Raw genomic sequence first — 18,258 nt, 5'->3', positions numbered from 1 at the left:
GCCAGAAGACTCCCTGTTCAGAGACCAGAGGTCAGTACTCACTGCTTTTGCAGCTAGGAGGATTTCAAGATGAAGTCATAAACTGCTCCCACTCTCTTTTCTCATGCAGGTAACTACTGAACTGTATATCAAGATCCTACAAAAGGCACTTCATGCCAATGGCATCTCTAAAATGGATACACAAGCCTATTCCTAGGAAGGATAAATTAAGAGGGAGAAAAAGAGATCTTTGCCCTGTCACTTCACTTCTTTAATAATCTTCCAAACAGGCCTGATTCACTAGACTATGTTGAGCCAGAGAAAAATCCCCCGAAAGAGAATACTACTAACAAAACCAAGCAGCAGTGTTCAGAAAAGTGACTGACTTACTGAACAGATTTATGTCCCTGTTGTGTATGAATCGCATTTGACTCTCTGCTGACAAAAAATGCTATTGACTTCAAACTACAATAGAAGTTTGTGTTGTTTTTCCTCATGAAGCCAGCCTAGGTATAGGCAAGAAAACTGGACTTTATTCTGGCCATCACACCATTATTTATTACTGTAATTGCATAGATTTAGTATTGTAATTGTAACATTACTGTTATCATACAATCCTTCTGACTGCCAATAAATGAGACAGATAGAATCCAACTTGGATCCCAGATCCCAGGCAAAATTTGTAGTTCTGGCAATGAGAAAGGGAAAAAATACCCCATTTTTATGCTGTGCAAACTGAGCTCATTTGATCTGGAAGTCATGGAAACAAACATGGAACCACACAGTTACATTATTATAAAGTAATGTTCAAAAGCAAAATTTGACTTAAAATTCAAAATACAATCTCTTTCTTCTTGATGCTTTTGAGGAAAGCCGTGTGTGAAATTCAGTAGTTTGAGTCAGCAGGCACTCAGTCAATATTTTCTTGGGGTCATTCTCCCTCTCTGAGGGCCCAAGCTTTGTTTTGAATCCTGAAGTCAAATTGCCATTGAAGTCTGTAAGTGAAAAACAGGGGTAAAGGCCTTCAAATTTCTGTGTAAATCCATAATCAACTACCTTCTGCATTAAATTTGCATTTGATCCATGTCCTTAAAAATCAATGCGGATTTTGAATGCTCAGACAACTTTTTGGTGTTTTGGACTGACCTTTTCATAGAGCTAATGTTGGAGCAAATGCAGAAATATTGAGGAACATTACACTGGGTAAGGGCTGACTTCAGACTTCCCTAGGTATTTGTGAAACTTCACATGCTGTGAATGGAGAACAGCATATGTATACATATCTCTGAATATCTGAAAGGGAGGTGTTTTTAATGTATGATCCTCAATACAAAATCAATTCCTGACAGAGCCCAAGCCTGGCTGACCTTCAGCACCCACTCAAACTCCCAGTGCCTGAAGGAACAGTACTTAAATATTTCTTTTAAGTGTAATTCTTCATTTTGTGTCTCAAGCCTATTTGTAGTTTGAATTCGTAAGCTAATTTTGCAATATTTTTTTCCCACTGGCAGATAAATGAAATGTCATTTTAAAAGTTGAAACAAATGCAAGAAAAACTTAAACCTGAAGGAAGTCAAATTTGGGAAGGTTTCCTTCTGAAAGCAGTTCTAATTTCATTATATATTTCACGTTTTAATCATTAATAAGAAAACATGGAAATATGAGAAATGCTTCAGGCAACACTTACATTAGCGTAACCCCAGGAATGCAAGGTGTTTCTCAGCAATACTTCTTCAAGAGGTTTTTTTGGAATCTAGTTTTAAAAGAGCTGAGCAAAGGCACTTCGACAGATTGTTCTAAAGTCCCAATAACTGGAGGGGGTTTTTTGGTTGTTGAATTCCATTACTCCTGCTAGGCATTTTGTTCCCCCCCTCCAGCCCCCGTAATTTCTCCTCTTCTCTGTTTGTAGCTTGGTCTTACTCACCAATTCAGTATGCACATTCTGTGTCTATGGCTACATCTTATATTTTTGGGATGGTTGAAGAGAGCAATAGAAATAACAATGCAGCTCTCATTTCTCTCATCATCTTTCAACCTCTGTTACACGTTTTTGGGGAATAAGGGCCTTGGTAGTCCAGGTTTTCCAAATATTCTTATATAGCTTTCTTAGGCTCTCACCAGACTGGCCTCAGGCTAGTTTTACAATCATCAAGAAAAAAACAGCCCTGATGTTCAGCATGAGATCTTAACACAGTGATTTCACTCTGAACATTATCTTTCACTACAGCAGCTCTATTGACTTCTTTGGCTAGAACAGTTTGAATTTCCCACCAGCTCAGCTGTGTGATATTTGGCCTCTTTTAGGCAAGATACCTCTTTGCAGAGTAAGCCTACAGGGCACTGAGTAGAAAGCTCATGAGCCCTCAGGCCTTGTTTGAAAGAGTTTCCAGTCTTAGCAAGAAGTTTGCTGCAGCGCTTATTGAGGAGACAATAGAGCATGTTACAGTATTACTAAACTGGAGAGTGCAGTATCAGCTGGGGCTTTGAATAGGATTACAATCCCAGGAGCTAAACTCAGGGATAGTTTAACAGTTCTGTAGTTATGTTCCTTCATACCTATGCTGGCAAAACACCAAAGTCTTGTTTGTTTGTAGACATTTTATTGTTGTGCTGCACATATAGTTTTGTACAAGTTCATGGCTGGATTTAATCTCCTTTGCAAGCATTATTAGCTTCTACATGGACAGTTTGGGGGAAGAAAACTGAGAGGCAAGAGTTTTTTTCCTCTGAAGTTCGTTTGCATCCAAGAAAATTGTGGGATATAAGTTCAGGTTTCACAGAGCCAGGACAGCTATGATTAATTATAGCAGTGAATAGTCTACAAATGCCTAGGTAAGTAATGGGATTTTTCTGGTCTGAGAAGTGTTTGCTTGGCATTTAATGCTCATCATAAAACACATGCATACAAAGTAGGCCGTTGAATATTGATACATAAGTAGGCATACTGTGTGGGCTACTTAGGATTGTCCTAAAACTCTGCAGCTCATCCCACCATCCACAAAGAAGTTCATACCAACGAGAGAAGTACTTCTTTTTCCTAAGATAGGTTAGTTTATGCAATAAAGTGTACGTGTGGAACCGGAAGAAATAGAATTGAAGAGACAGACCAAGTAACGCAAGTCTTGGAACAGTCTGCTGAAACAGTTAAGGAGGGTAGAAGGCAGAATTAAATTATTCTGTTCGCAACAATTAACCTGTTTTCACATATGTTTCTACTTCAATTTCTATTTTATATCTGAAAGAGATCCTCAGAATATCCCTTTATAGTTCAGATTAAAGCATCCTTTCAACATTTCGATTTTGAAGGCTAACCAACTTTCCTTGCAATTTAGGAATGACAACATTCCTACGCACCTATGCATTCCTATGCACTATCATTTTGCTAACTGGCCCAAATACACATATCACTTTTCTGACCGCATAATGCTCTTTATTCCAGTTGCTATTAGGCTTATCATGACCTTTCTCACTATTCGTATTCTCTGTCCCTGAACAGTCCATTTGTGGACTATCAAAACAGCTGTCAGCTGACTGCATGTGCTCCTCAGTAGGCAGGGAGCTTCCCAATATGATTCAGAGAACATTGCGGTAGCCTTCTTGTCCCTTACTCTTCATGCTAGATCTCCCTTCTGCTTCCCATTTCTTCATTCAAACACAAGTGGGATGCACAAGTGGGAAGCACCTGGATGAATCGGAAGAGTCACCAGAAGGATCAAGACTAGTTGAAAACCTGCCAAAGTCCTATTTCACATCAGGAAACTCCCTGGGCTGTTGAGGAGGATAATATCCACTAGTGATTTCTTAAAGTACAAAGATAGATTTGTTAATATTATTGCCCTCTCTTCGTTCCCATGCTTGCCCCTGGGCCAGCAGTTGATGGCCAAGGTCCTTTTTTTTGCTGATTTCTTGGAAAGACATTTGATATCATTTGTAGGCAATAATCACACTTCAGGTCACCAGCAAGGAAAGTACCTTACAAACAAAAATAACTGAAGCCCAAGCCATGCCGACTAAAGTAGCTTGCAGCAATCTAATGCTGTCAGCTTCGGTGTAGACCAGAAAGACCATAACACTCTTAATTTTATTGTAAACTCTCCCTCATAAAGGGAAAATCATCCTGAACTTTCAAAGTCTACTGAAGTTCAAGTATTTGTACAAGCATTGCATGACTGTCATGCTAGTTCAGCAGCAGGATAAAACCACAACAGAAGTCCAGGCCTCTGTAATTCAGCTGATGCTAAGACACAGGTCTCATGCATAGTCTTTTCATCTGCAAATATCAAAAGCACTCCAAAATGCAGCTGCCATCATTATGCCATACCATTTAAACAGGGAAATGAGGCATGGTGTCTTGCCATGGTCACAGCTAGAAACAGAAGCGAAATCTCCCTCCACCTATCAGAGGTCACTTGTGCTAAAGGATCCTGGGACAGCAATAAAGGTTTAGTCACAAGAGAACATGACAAATATCTGAGCTCACAAGAAATTTGTCTTTCTATCATAAAACAAGGGATCACTGAAAGATTTGTTAAGTATAATTTATGGATAAAGTGACTATAGTGTGTAATGCTTACTAAGACCCAAAATTGTGTGTGTTCGTCTGTCTTCCATTATGATTTTACTGTTTCATCTTGTCTGTTTTTTTCAAAGGAATCAAAGTTCCACTGGATTTAATGGAAGCAGGACCGAGAGGCACACACTGTTAGGCACTAATCTGTGAATTATCTGCAAATATTTGAACACAGAGAAATTAAACCTGCATTTTTTACCTTACCTGGGAGTAAAAGAGAACCGCTTTTATAAAAATATCCACATACATTCACAGAATATCAACTAACAATGCAGCTTACATTGTCTTTAGGGTTTTTTTTAATTGGCATAACAAGCTTCAAAGTAGTCTAGACTAGGCCATGATCTTACAAAAACCTGCTCCTTTTATATGCTTCGTATACATTATGAAAGTGAACAGGAGCTTTCCCATTGCTATGCAGTTCAGTCAGATAGTATTTCCACAGTATATTCACTTTAGAATATCAAGCTGCCACTTTGAAACGTACCTCAGACCAAATAAAAGCTTGATCCAGATGACAGCCAGATTTCTGTAGCATTAAATAAACTAATATATACAGACTTTTTAAAACACTAATCTAAAATATTTGCTGCTGTTTACTTGGCTACTCCAATTCGTTGTGCTGAGACTGTAAGAATATGTCACGAGATGTTAAACGTTTTACGGACATAAGTAGTCCACTGCTACAAATAAAATACATGTCATCATAAAAAGTTAAACCCAAGATTTAAAAAAATCTTTACCACATTATACAGTGAGTTGACAACCTATCATCCAGTATTAGACAGAACAATGGAAAATTAGTTCTGGCAGATTTGGGGCTAGCAGTTAAAAATAAAAAAAGCAAATCTAAAAGCATGAAAACAGTATTGCCATTATGCTTAAAGACAAGAATATATCTTTGAAGATGCCAATGATTGCTTTGGATACTAAAAATGACTGCAGCCAATCACTGAAATATGTAACTCATGGTTTTCTAAGTATCCCAACTCAAGATAAACTCCACAAAACCAAAAGTAATATTGTCTACTATAAACTATAAACTACTCTTTTCATTAGGCAACAATAAAGATTGACATCTCTGTTTCATAGCAGTTGTGGAACTGTTGGCAGAAATATGCTTTTTTTTTTTTTTTACAGCATAACTCTAATTTTACAAAACTTCTTCTAAGCCAATTACTCTGCTCATGGATCTTGAAAGGAAGGTCTTAAAAAAACATGTCCTGAGACAAAATGGAGAGGCAGTATAACTCTGCACAAACAATGGCAATCGGTTTTTCCCTAAAAATATATTTTATACATACATATACTCGTGTGCACACACTATAGAGAAAGGGAGGAATTATGAGTTTTCTGATGACAAATGTTTCAGGTGGCAGAACCTGCAGATACTCAAAAGAATTCTCATCTCTAGTTGACTGTGATCTTGATTTTCAAAGGCTGCAGTGCCGCATTTATTAGTGCAATGTTCTTGGAGTGTTCAAACGCTATTTGTATTAGCATATGCTTTAGTTAAATCCCCTTTTACCTTGCGAGCCTCAAAGCCATAACTCTATATAAATGAATTCTTGTCACTACTACTTCCTTGTTTCAATTACTTTAAGGAATTCATTACTTGGACTTTGGTATTCTTTCTTCTTTTCTTTTCACTTAATTCCTATAGTGACTCTGCAAAGCTTTGAAATCGGACAATAACAACCAGAAAACACTAGTGGCTGATGCTATCTTTTGCTAGGCCATGTTCAGCTTGCTCAGTCAAGGCTTTTTAATCATGCCTCAACTAAAATCATGCACATGCTTTTCATTACGTTCTGTTCTTAGTAATTCCGTGTTTGAAAATTGCAGGTGAAATATTAAATTGGAAAGTAACATCTAGCCATCTAGCCACACTATCTGATGTTTTTGCAATGGCTGACCTCATATGCTACGTGAATTAAATTCACCTCACAGCAGTCCTGACACATTGTGTTGCCTCTTGAGTAGGAGGTAGAGGAGGCAAAAAGAGGCAGGGCGGTAAAAAAAATAAAAAAAAAAGAAGAGGCAAAGGTAAAGCATAACTAGCTAATATCAGACAGAGTAGTCCTGGAAAAGGACAATTAGGTAGGCTCAAGAGCCTAAATCATTCTAGTAGCACTGTGAAAAGTCTTTGCTGCAGCCCCTCAGCCTGCCAGGGATTCAGGGAGGAAAGGGGATGAAGGAGAGGAAAAAACCAGGGTGGTGCTTTTCATTTACTTGTTCCCTGCAGTATTCACAATTCAGGGATTGTTTAGCGTGTGTATATGCATGTGTGTAAATTTCACCCTATATATAACTTGGAACCTTACTAGATAACAACTCAATGACGCTGCAAATCCAGTATTGCTCAGAATTCTGTTTTTGAAGCAGAAACACACAACATATTTTGATCTCCAAAGTACAATAAAGGTCCCCCTTCAAAATAAAATAAGAAGTCAAAAAAAAAAAACAACCCCAGCCCTGAATGTAAATGTAATAACATCCAGGCGGGCTTCCTGTGATTGTATCCGATTATTTAAATTTTGGACTGTCTCTTTAATTTGAGGAGCGGGGAGAGAGGCGACAGATGGCAGACAGAATTGACTTATGTCCTCTATTCTTCTGCAGAAGAAGGGGGAGTGCAGAAAGTTTGATCCAGGCAGAAGCTACAGTATGCAGGCCTGGCTCTAACTATCTAATAGGTCTTTTGATGGATCGGTTCGGAATATTTAGGGTTTTTTCTCCCCCAGACAGGCTTTGTAACAAACCCACAGTCCTGGAGGTTGCCATGGGTGATGAGCGCGCTGACATCCAGTTCCAACTACAAATAAGCACATGACGAATGGGCCCAGAGCCCTCCAACAGACCTGAACCATGGTGACTCCCCAAAACACTCAGCCTCCCTGTGCCCACACCCAAGAAAACCCCACTATCGAGTATATTTTTCAAAACTGAAAGATTGCACTTAATTAGAAACACTGCCATGTAACCAAAATGCTTAAGACAGCATGTACAAGTAAAAATAAATCACGTAGCATTGTTATTTAATGTGCTATGACATCATTTCCTGAAATTAAACAGAGATGACACAGATTCAGACAGTCCCTACTAAGGTTCAGTTCAAACAATTCACAGATGTTTTCCTCCAGCCAGCAGAAAACAATGCGGGGCTTAAAGAACTCCTCTCCCCAGCCTTTTTGCTAGTACTAGGAGGTATGGCAGTTTTATAATACATGCTCCCGCAAAAATATTCTTTTTTTAATTTAATTACTCAGGCTGTTGTACTAAATAGATGGATCATTGTGTCACAAAAGCATCAATTTTTCAGAAGAAATAACAGATGTCTATGTAACAATGATTAGATTAACCACTCCCAGACAAAGCTAGCTTTTGAGGCCCACACACCCCATGACCCCGGGTTCCCTCTTCTGTAGGGGGTGGATGTAGAAATGTCAGATCTAATCTCAGATTCCATTTTTAAAACAAACAAAGCCCCACCTCCACCCCATTTCAGCTCTTTTCTTTTAAGATTGTGGCATTTAAAAGGTATATGAACATTCAGTCTGTTACTAAATCTTTGGGACTGATTTCATGGCTGAGGACTAGAAGCATTCACAGGATGAAACATTTCAGCCTGAGATCAGAAGTGGTATTTTGAGATAGATCTCTATTTTTTATTCTGTCCTAGTGAGTGATGCCTTAGCAGGCAGGCAGGGCAGGAGGGGGATACAGGTGACATTAGGCAGGGCTATACTTCCACCAGCAATAATAACAAGCCGCCGCCAGTGTTCCTGGTGAGTGACCAGTGCAACTTTGGCGTATAAAGATGTACAGCTCTATCACCTTGAGGACCATAAGTCATGGGAGTTGAACGTTCAAATACTGATTTTTCTTTAGCACCTGGGTGAAGTCATTCAACCTCTCCTTACAAAGTTTATCCAACTGAAAAATGCAGGCAATATTATTTTGCAGGACGTACCTTCAACTGGGCAGTGCTTGTACAAACTAAAGGTCTGTCCTACACCAGCAGGCAACTTATAACCAGGCTGTAAACTTAGCACTTAGTCAGCCCTACCTAAAAACCAGACCTGGAATAGAAATGTACCATAAGCTCCTTCAACTCTCTGACTACACAGTGAACTGAAACAGAAACAGCTGCCTTGCGAACCCACGTGCAGGTTGTTTTACAGGGGAATAAGAGGACCTCATCCGTATCTTCAATATACCCTGGGAGTGTATAACATTTTACAATGCAATCCAGCACAAGCATTAAACTTCATCAGAACACCTTCACATTCCTGTATTTTCTTGAGCCTCCCAGTCTTCCTGTCCCTTTCTAATTGGAGAAAGGTATTTTCTTGGTTTGTTTTTGGGTTTTTTTTTTAAGTACAGCAAAAGCAGCCACATGAAGAATGCTTCTCCTGGATCCACACTCTGAGGAAAACTGTACTTCTACTGTTTTATATCAAAGTAAGATATTTAGTGTGGAGCGCAATAGCCAGATATGTTCCTAACATTCACCTAGGTATTATTCCTAAAATGAGGATATTGGAGGAGATATTTATGAAGATGGGATGCTTTTGACTGTCTTGCTCCAAAATCGGATTTAGTTGATGACATTCTTCTCTATAGTCAAATCTAATTAATAAACAGAAAAGCTACCCTGTATAAAAGACTTGGTGAGCCATTCATTAAAACATGATAGATATGCATTTTATTCTCAAATAACACCCACATAAAAAAAAAATCTGTCTCAGTAAGACTATTTGTATTATCCCATCTGGCCACCTGAATACTGCAAGTTAAGAAAGTAGTTCAGGCAAGTAAAAAAGCTGTGGCTGAACTTATTCTAGCCTGACGTTGAAGGAGATGAAACCAAAATCTACTCTATAAGACATGTGAAGAGCAAGATTTTCAGCTAGAGTATTGTGGAAATCAGGCTAAAATGCCACTGTTCAGACAAATGTTAGGAGATAGAATTTCAGGTAGTAAAACAGAAACAAACCCAAAAAAAACAGTTGGACTCCACTGACTTTGGGGAGCCATCCCAAATACCATCAGCTGGGAATCTGGCAACTGCCATGAAAAAGGTTTAGATGGCATGTTGCCATTGGTATATCTGGTACCTTTAGTTAAGATATACATCTTCTTACAGACTGCAATAAAAGAAACCACCAAAACAGAATTTTAACAAAGGGCATCTTTCCAGGTAAATGTCAAAGAATAAACACCTCTCTGTTCTACCAGCTTTGTAAAAGAAGGAGAAAAAAATGTTGCTTGCAGCAAAAGAGTAGTCCTTGATACACTACGCTGCAGAGAGGGATGAACCACCAGAGGTACAACTCCATAGAATGGTATAATTGGTTCCTTTATAACTTATCTCTTCTGATTATATACATTTGTTTTAAAGATTCTCCATCCTTCAAAATGTACAGGAGGACGGGAGCTGGCTCTGTATAGCTGCTGGTAAGAAATCCTAATCTCAACATTGGTGTAAGCTAGAGGTGTCTATATATTTGAGTACTTCCTGTTTTCACTTAGTGATCAAATATGTTCTTTGCAGGGCAAAGAGGGGAGCACTTGAGGGAGGAAAGCAGAGATGTCTGAGAGGCTAATTGAATGTACTAAGGACTCCTTGGCATAGAGGAAAAGGAGTCTTCCAAAGCTATGAATAAACTCTCAGCTTGGGTCAGATTTCTTGCTGTTTCTTTTCTTTAACCACCTCTGAACTCAAATAAAAACAGCCTTAATGTCAGGTTTACCTTTCTGATGTCATAATCTTTAAGCACTATTGAAAAGCTTATACTACCAGACTAGGATTTCCTCTACTTTCTTAAACACTGGATATTATCCAGAAAAAGCATACATATTTCCAACCAATTCATCCTCAGATCTTTCATCTTCTGGTACAGTTGTAATTCCAAATATAAGACAGAGCTCAGTAAGTGAATGAGAACATGACAGAAGCTCCTACTCCTTGTATTTGATTTTCAACAGTGAAAACATGTATGTGTATCCTATTTCAAATATAATTAAAGTTACTGCAAAATGGAAGCTGTGATAGGGGTTAGAAATTGTTTTGAAAGACACAGCCTGTCAGACACATCCATTCTACATCAGAGTTCAAGTGCCTGTCACTTAGGCAATTCGGTTTTTAAAACTGGCTACCTTAGAAGTTTGCAAACTGATTGAATAAAGGACAAGAAAAAGCATTTTATTTAAAATCATAAGTAAATATAATTAGTCAAAACTGAGTTACTCTCTTTGAATCCGACAGTATAAAGGAATTTCCAGTTTCAGCCACACCATGAGAGATGGACTGCCACTGCCTCTCTTTCCAGGGAAACCAGAGGTTAATGATTTTTGTCATATTGAGACTAGCAGCTAACAACTGCTACAGTTGGCCTTTAGTATTTTACTTGTCCTTTTGAGGTATTCAGAATAGGTGACAATGGCTTGCAGTTGAGAACATATGTAGAGAGACCCCTGTGGCTTATGGAAAAGTTGTTCCATGCTGGTTGGGTGTTTGAAAAAAAAATGCAACCAGAGCTCTTTTATGTTGCTCTCCTTAATGAATGCATGAATGTCAAAATGTACCAATGGCCCATTCAGGGGGCAAAGCCTAAGCAGCTCCTTCTTTAAGAACACATCCTGAGATGTAAAATACATTTGCTTAACAAATTAAAATAATGAGATAATTCAATTAGCTTCTTTAAAAAAAATAGAGAGAGAAAGAAAAAAGGGTACATCAGGGGATTATTGTAATACAAGAACAGGTCATACAGCACAAAGGAAGAACAAACCAATTTGAAATAAGGTTAGAGTAGTAATGAAGGAACGTACATTGAATCATAGACCACCATTGTAAAGATATTTAACTGAAACAATAGAATTGTACATCACAGATTCTCCCGTTCTGACTCAGCCAATGTTGCACTTGGAATGCACAACCTAATTTGAGAAAAAGTGAGAGATCTTTAAAAGAAAGGAGTTCTCTTCCTTCCCTGCATGTGTTTATGGCAAGAATCTTTCTGAATTTTCATTGCACAGAGGTCTCCATTATCAGTTTGTAGGTCTGAGAATGACAGCAAAATAAACCTTTCAACACCTGCAAACTCATTAAAGCTTGGTCGATAAAAGGTTTGGGGATTTTTTGTGTTCATTTATTTTGATTTTTGCAAGACCATCCTCATCAATGATGGCAGATTTCCTCAATTCATGAAGGACAGAGAGGATCAGGAGAAAGAGGATGGAAATAAGGTAAAAGGGTTTCAAAAAGCCAGGAAGACTTTCCTCAAGAGAAGCAAGAGGCAGTTGACTGTTTAATAAGCATGTGTCAAATACTTTCAAAGAGCACATGAGAAAGGCAGATAGGGTCAAAAACAAACAAGAAATCACAAATTTCATAAGAGGAAATGAAGTTAACGCATACAAAACAAACCTGTTTATTTGTGGTCCTGCTTTTTGCTGTCTGCCTGTACTACTCCTCTAAAGATACCCTACAGCTAAATGAAAAACCCTCCACTCACACTCACTCGACTTCCAAATTAAAAACATTTTACAGGTTAGTAAATCTCCAGCTGAGGTGATGTAGCAAAGAACAGCTGTGAAGTAATTTTGATAATGATGAGAATAATAAGCACATGGCAAGGTTCAGGGCTTTTCTGTTGCAGCTTCAGTGCTCCTGAATAGATAAAAGTGATTAAATACTCCTGATTATCCCTGACCAATATGTAATGGATTTACAGCCCTTTCAATTAGTCAGTATTTGCTTAGGACTCATTATTTTGTCTTTCGTTAAGTAATCAGCCCAGAGACTCATGTTCCGTCTAATTCCTCTGAGCCAAGTGGGTACAGGGCACCTGACCTTTGAAATGGCCATAGCTGGGAGGCAGGAATAACCACTACTCCAGCAGAGACACTGGCTATTCCAGCTAATCCTGACCCCACAGGCCAGATCAATGCACCTTAGTTTGCTACTAATGTCCTTACATCAAAATGATGGTTTAGAGATGTGGATCTATCACTCCCCCCTTTAGCTGTGCTGCTAGCAGAGCAGCTCGATAGTCCCTATCATAAATAAATTGGGTATCTTGTCCTGAAATCATTACACTGTAACCAACATCAGCTACCGTGGAAATTTATAAAACTTTGGTAGAAGAAGAGGTAGTTAATAACAGCATTTTAAGCCTTATCAAGTAAGAAACAATTTTACAGTGAGAGGAAAATCAATTGATAATTTTACCAGTTTCCTTTATTTCCCACATGAAGTAAACTACAAAGAGTGTTACTAGTTTTTCTGTGGAACTCTATTTTGATGCCTGACTGAAGCTATAATAGTCAATAGAACACCAACACATAAACCCAATTGCAAGCAGGAGGATAAACATAGCCTGTGGAAAGCACTGCTTTTTCACATATTTAATCACTCCCCCCCAAATGTGAATATGGCTAGCATTTTACATAAGGAATTTGAAGAGAAAACAGAAAGGTGCTTATCCTCTCTATTATACAACTTAAGAATCAGGGCACCTCTGTGGTTTATACATTTTTTTTACAGAAAGTAATAATGACAAGTTTGCAAGCTGCTCCTTTGACTTCTCAAACATCCACAGTGTATGTCAGTACACACAGTGGCTGTCTTCCACCACATATATATGAAGTTTGTGTAAACAAAGGCCAGCAATAAAGAATTCAGAAGGCAGAGCTTTATCTATGCTAAAGCAAGAAACATCCGTTTTGTCCTTAGTAACATTTTGAATAGTTCAAAGCAAAAAATGGTTACTTTATAGGTAGCTTTTGTTCCGTGCTAAGGCTTTGTACTCTCCCTCTTTCTCTCTCTACAGGTAGGTAAGTATTTGTGTATATACATATATATAGGTTACTTTCAGATTGTCATGATTCCAAGAGCCAAGAAAACAAAAATATAAAAGCAAAAAACCAATAATAATCATGCCCTAACGGTCCAAAAAATTATGGGGACAACTGATTTCTGATAACAATCAGTAAACCACATTAGGAACACGAATAGAAAACTATTTTGGTTTTGGGCACCACTTACTGTGAGATGCTGGAAAAGCCATGCTCTCATGATATTTGTTGCTACTTTGGGGAAAATGCCTCTTTTCTTCTGACGCTTTTTGTCCTTGTCTGGGTCATCATCATCCCCTGTACCAGGTGAGGCTACACTGTTGTCTAAACCATCTCCTACAACAAAGAGAAAAAGAGGAAGGAGACATTTAATGAACAAAATATACCAGCCAAAAAGTATCATTAATTACCAAGACACTATCACAGTTTTATTTTGATTTGCTAGATCAGACACATACAGTTTCTCATTACATACAAGTCCTGATACAAATATGTAGAAATTAGAAACTAAGTCTCTCGAAATACTAATTTTGCATTTCACACATGCATATATCATTAATTCAATTATAACTGTGTGCTTGACATAGTGCAATTGCTCTTTGTCAATTATGGGATTCAATGTGGGAAAGCCTGCCGCAAAAAAAAAAAAACATTCACTGTAAATGCATCTCTACTATCATTCTGAATATGTACTATAAGTAATCAAGTTAAATGTTCTGTAGTCTATATATTTGAGGCCCTCTGCAGAGGTGGCAGTAACCATGTCACTGTTCAGTGCACATAACACAGTCAGATGAAACCTTCCCTGTAACCATCACCTCCCAACACACGTCCATACGCATGCACAAACACGTACACCTAGTATGACCCTGCATATAGCATTTGCATGACATGAAAACTTCTACATCTCTGCATCAGTGATTATTATCATTAAAAAAAAAAAGATGCACATCAAGGTAGAGCTCTCACTTAATCAGAACTTTCCATCAACATCTTTCTCTTCTGTGCTTTTCCCCGGCATTAATTGTGCATTAGCAAAAATCATTTACTTTTAACAGTCATAGTTATTTTTTCTTGCCCTCCAGCAAAAATGCCTTGAAAGCCTGCCTGGAGGGCATCTAAATTATGTATCTGAAAAACTCTTCTGGCAAGGCATTGCAGGACCCCTACTTTCTTAAAATTCATACGAGCACGTCTTCCTGTTTTTGGGAAGGCATCAATCAAGAGCAGCAATATATGCCATATTCCTACATTAATATTTGAACTAATAACTTTTAAAAAAGGAAAGAAACAAGATCCGACTTGTGGCATAATCAAATGCAAAATAAATGAAGAATACTGGGACAGCACTGAGACTTTATAGATTGCTGTGTTTTCCTTACACATCATTAGCCCGGAGCCACACGAAAGAGGAAAACAGAGAAGTGGAGAGTTTATGCTCCCTGCTGGTGTTTAAGAAGCCGAGGTCCTGGAAGGACATCTGGGAATTGTGCTGAGACGGTGTTTTTTGTAATTTAAGAATAGACATTCATTAGCAGTAAATGCCATAAATCCCATGCTAAGTAAAAACCTTGTCCAAGAAAGCCTAAAACAATAAACTCTGTGCTCAATGTAGCCTGAGCTAGACGCTCCATAGCTTCCTGAGGAAAGCTACAGATTCACGAGCTAATTCCTATAGCCTTGTCTAGCTCTGTAGCGCTACTAAACAAAATACGTTGCTGCTATATACAATCCATTTGATTCAAAACTTGCATTTTAGCTCTGTCTTCCCTCCTGTGCCATATCACCCTTCTTCCACTGCCTCCCCTCTGAAAAACCAACCCTTTTGGACTGGAGAGACAGAAAAAGCCACAGCAAAGAGCTGGCAGATTAATTTTATTGACATTTCCATTTTCACTGCAATGTGATACCCTCCATCACATGGAAGAGATGACCCTCACTATTTACAGACTGACAGGCCACTTCATTACAACCACCCTGCCCCAAGGCAGAGCAGCTCCTTTCCATCTGCCCAAACACCAGTGCAAGACCCTGAAGTCACTGCTCTCTTTCTCATGCTCCCTTTCTTTTTCTTTTTTCTTTCTTTTTCTTGTTTGTTTCTGTTAACAGTAGAGAAAGGAGAGTCAAATCACAGCAAACTAATAGAAGCGATTATGGAAGCCCTAAATGTCATAACCAACTGTTCACTTTTGCAAGATGTCGGTTATTTAGAAACCACTCTTTTACATTGCGCTCTCCCCCCGACCCCATATATTCCATCCTACCCTCTCCCTCTTTCTGTCTCTCTCACACACACACAGAGACATGCACACACGCGCGCGCGCACACACACACACACTTTCCACTATGCCAAGGAACTGCTGCAAGGCAAATTCTCACAAACACTAATGGCTTCTGACTGCTCCTTGGCAACCCCAGCATTTTAACCTGGGTGGATATGCTCTCCAAAATACAGACACTGGAGCTATCTCATCAGCTGTTCATGTGACACAGATGGAGAGTGGCTATTAGGAGCCAGGCAATGGGCCTTGGGGATCTGAGGTGCTGTACTGTAGCCTCAGGCAATTTTGAAAAGCAGTACCCGGAGATGGGGGAAAAAATCCCTACTGAAAGTGCAAGTTTGAAGTCAGTCAGTCTGTTTGTCTATCTGTCGTTTGGATAAAGATATCTTTGTCTCTTTATGTAAAAGTTATGTGTGTATGCATGGGATGTGAGGAGCTGTAAAACTTCTGCTCTACAACATCCTTTTGCACCACAGAGCAACCAGTTCATTCTCTCCATGGACAAATTCCTGTTTCTCTGCATATATATAGTCTCCTTTTTGTGAGTATCCTCAGCAGCAGTCACCTGCATGCTACATCATTGTTTAGACCTTTTGGAGAGGTTATTAATATCCTGGATTTAAAAAGCTAATAGTAGCCCAGGAGATGAAAGTTCAGCTAAAGCTTTCACTGCCTTCCCACCTCAATCCGTGGTTGAAACAGTACGAGTTAATGCTTCCCTAATCTATTCCATAACCTCGTGAAAGGAAGTCCAGGTATCATACCTTCAAATGAAATCAGAAAATGAATATAGCAAGATTTGGTGCTCTTGGTGAACTATGGGCCTATTAAATACTGTTAAGCAGTATTGTCATACCTTTAATAGCACTACAGCTGCTCACATTAGTGAATACGTTTTCTAGTTGCTCTATGAAGAAATCTAAATTTAAATCATTCAAACCATCATTACAAGTGATTCTGTTTACATGAACCCTCCATATCCTGATTTGGATGGTAATTTGTAAGAGCCAAGTCCTAACTTGTATAGGAACTGCAGTTATAGAAGCATTATATAAGCACAGTTATCTCACTTTTCCATAGGGGAAATTAAGTCTAGATTTTGGCCCACTGATTCTCTCTTTCACATAACAGCAAAAAAAAAAAAAAAAAAAGTAAAGGGTGACTATCTCCTGCTTTGCATACTGTTAACTCATTTATTCTTGTACAAAGAGTACAAGTGACTGAAAAATGCAATCACTGTTCTAGGAAACTCCAGAATTCTTAAGTGGCTCTGTCTTTGTGAATACATCACCACGCAGGATCCAACCCAATAGGGAACTGCATATTACCCAGCTTGTTTAAGATTATATCAATGCCATATCATAGTCTCAATAACCCTTATAAAAGATGGAGAGAATTTACAAGACACTTTGCAAAGTTACCCATACAGGGTTCCTTAGACACCTCCTTTTCTAGAGGAAGGGTTTGTGTAGGAGGCCATAGATGCAAGTCATCTTTACACAGCGAGAAGTCAGGCTTCCTTGCTAGCTCTGTGTGCAGATACCCTTAACACATGCTGAGGGATTTTCCCACAAGAAAGATTTTACTCTGAAAGCAAAGGAGACTACCTCTTATTTAAAAAATACTGAATAAGTAGTTAGAGCAGGATTTCCATCACACCATAACTTCAAACTGATTTCCTTGGACAGACTAGCTTGCTGACCCCAATGTTCATACAGCTAAGGATTCTTTGGGAAACAGAGGCCAGTCCAACTTTATTGTATGTATGAATTCAATTTTACAGTCCTTCACACTGTTAATATTTTCTCAACCCTAGTCCATGTTTGTGTTCTTCGCAAAGTAAATATCCAGCAAAAGACAAAGCAAGTGCTACTTAGAAGCTCCTCGTGTAGTCTTTTCACTATTTGTGAACAGGATGAATAACAGAATCCAAATCTACACAAAATAATTGAAAAGGATGATCCTGTCAAGACAAACCACAGAAGCCTGGTAATAGCCTGTATTCAAACTCTAGAAATACTTTCTATTACTATCATAACAAGCTGAGCAGTAAGAAAAGTGATTTCTGGAAAAACACATTTAAGGGCACAGTGTTTGAGTTTCTTCACCATCTTCAGGTCCCTTACAGCTTTATAGTTTGTCATGCTAACAGAAAAGAGATAAGAGCAGGGATATCTAACATGGGGGTAGGAGGGAACAAGACACTTCATGAAGTTAAAAGATTCTGAAAAGGAAATATGCAATGCACTATGCTGATCATAAGTAAACTATTCTACAATCTTTCAGTCCAGTATTTTGATAGAGTAGAGTAAGTAATTATAAATGCAAAGCAAAGACGAGAATCTGCATGTAGCTTACATTAACAATTTGCAATTATTTGTTTGTACCTATGAGCCCATCTGGACACATCAGTTTAGTCAAGTATTATTAATAAGGATGTTCAAGTTAGTAATGTAATCCACATCAGCATCAGAGAAAAATCTTTAAAATCTGGTTAATTACCACTGCCAAAAAGCTGGAAAGAGAAGTACTTGAATATGTTTTGAAGATAAGACAGTTTGC

At 38.5% G+C, this 18,258-nt stretch overlaps 1 protein-coding gene across 7 annotated transcripts in view; it reads right to left on the bottom strand.

Annotated features, from left to right (window-relative positions):
- MEIS2 (Meis homeobox 2) overlaps nt 1-18,258 on the bottom strand; it is a 174,501-nt gene that overhangs the window by 108,918 nt on the left and 47,325 nt on the right. For all 7 annotated transcript variants that reach the window (XM_069858339.1, XM_069858342.1, XM_069858341.1 and 4 more), the window contains one exon: nt 13,605-13,750. In XM_069858339.1, the coding sequence (XP_069714440.1) occupies nt 13,605-13,750 (146 nt within the window). The remainder of the gene's footprint in view (nt 1-13,604; nt 13,751-18,258) is intronic.

This window comes from Phaenicophaeus curvirostris, chromosome 5, assembly GCF_032191515.1.
Source record: "Phaenicophaeus curvirostris isolate KB17595 chromosome 5, BPBGC_Pcur_1.0, whole genome shotgun sequence".
Taxonomy (NCBI): Eukaryota; Metazoa; Chordata; class Aves; order Cuculiformes; family Cuculidae; genus Phaenicophaeus; species Phaenicophaeus curvirostris.
This window is presented reverse-complemented; position numbering and strand designations above follow the sequence as displayed.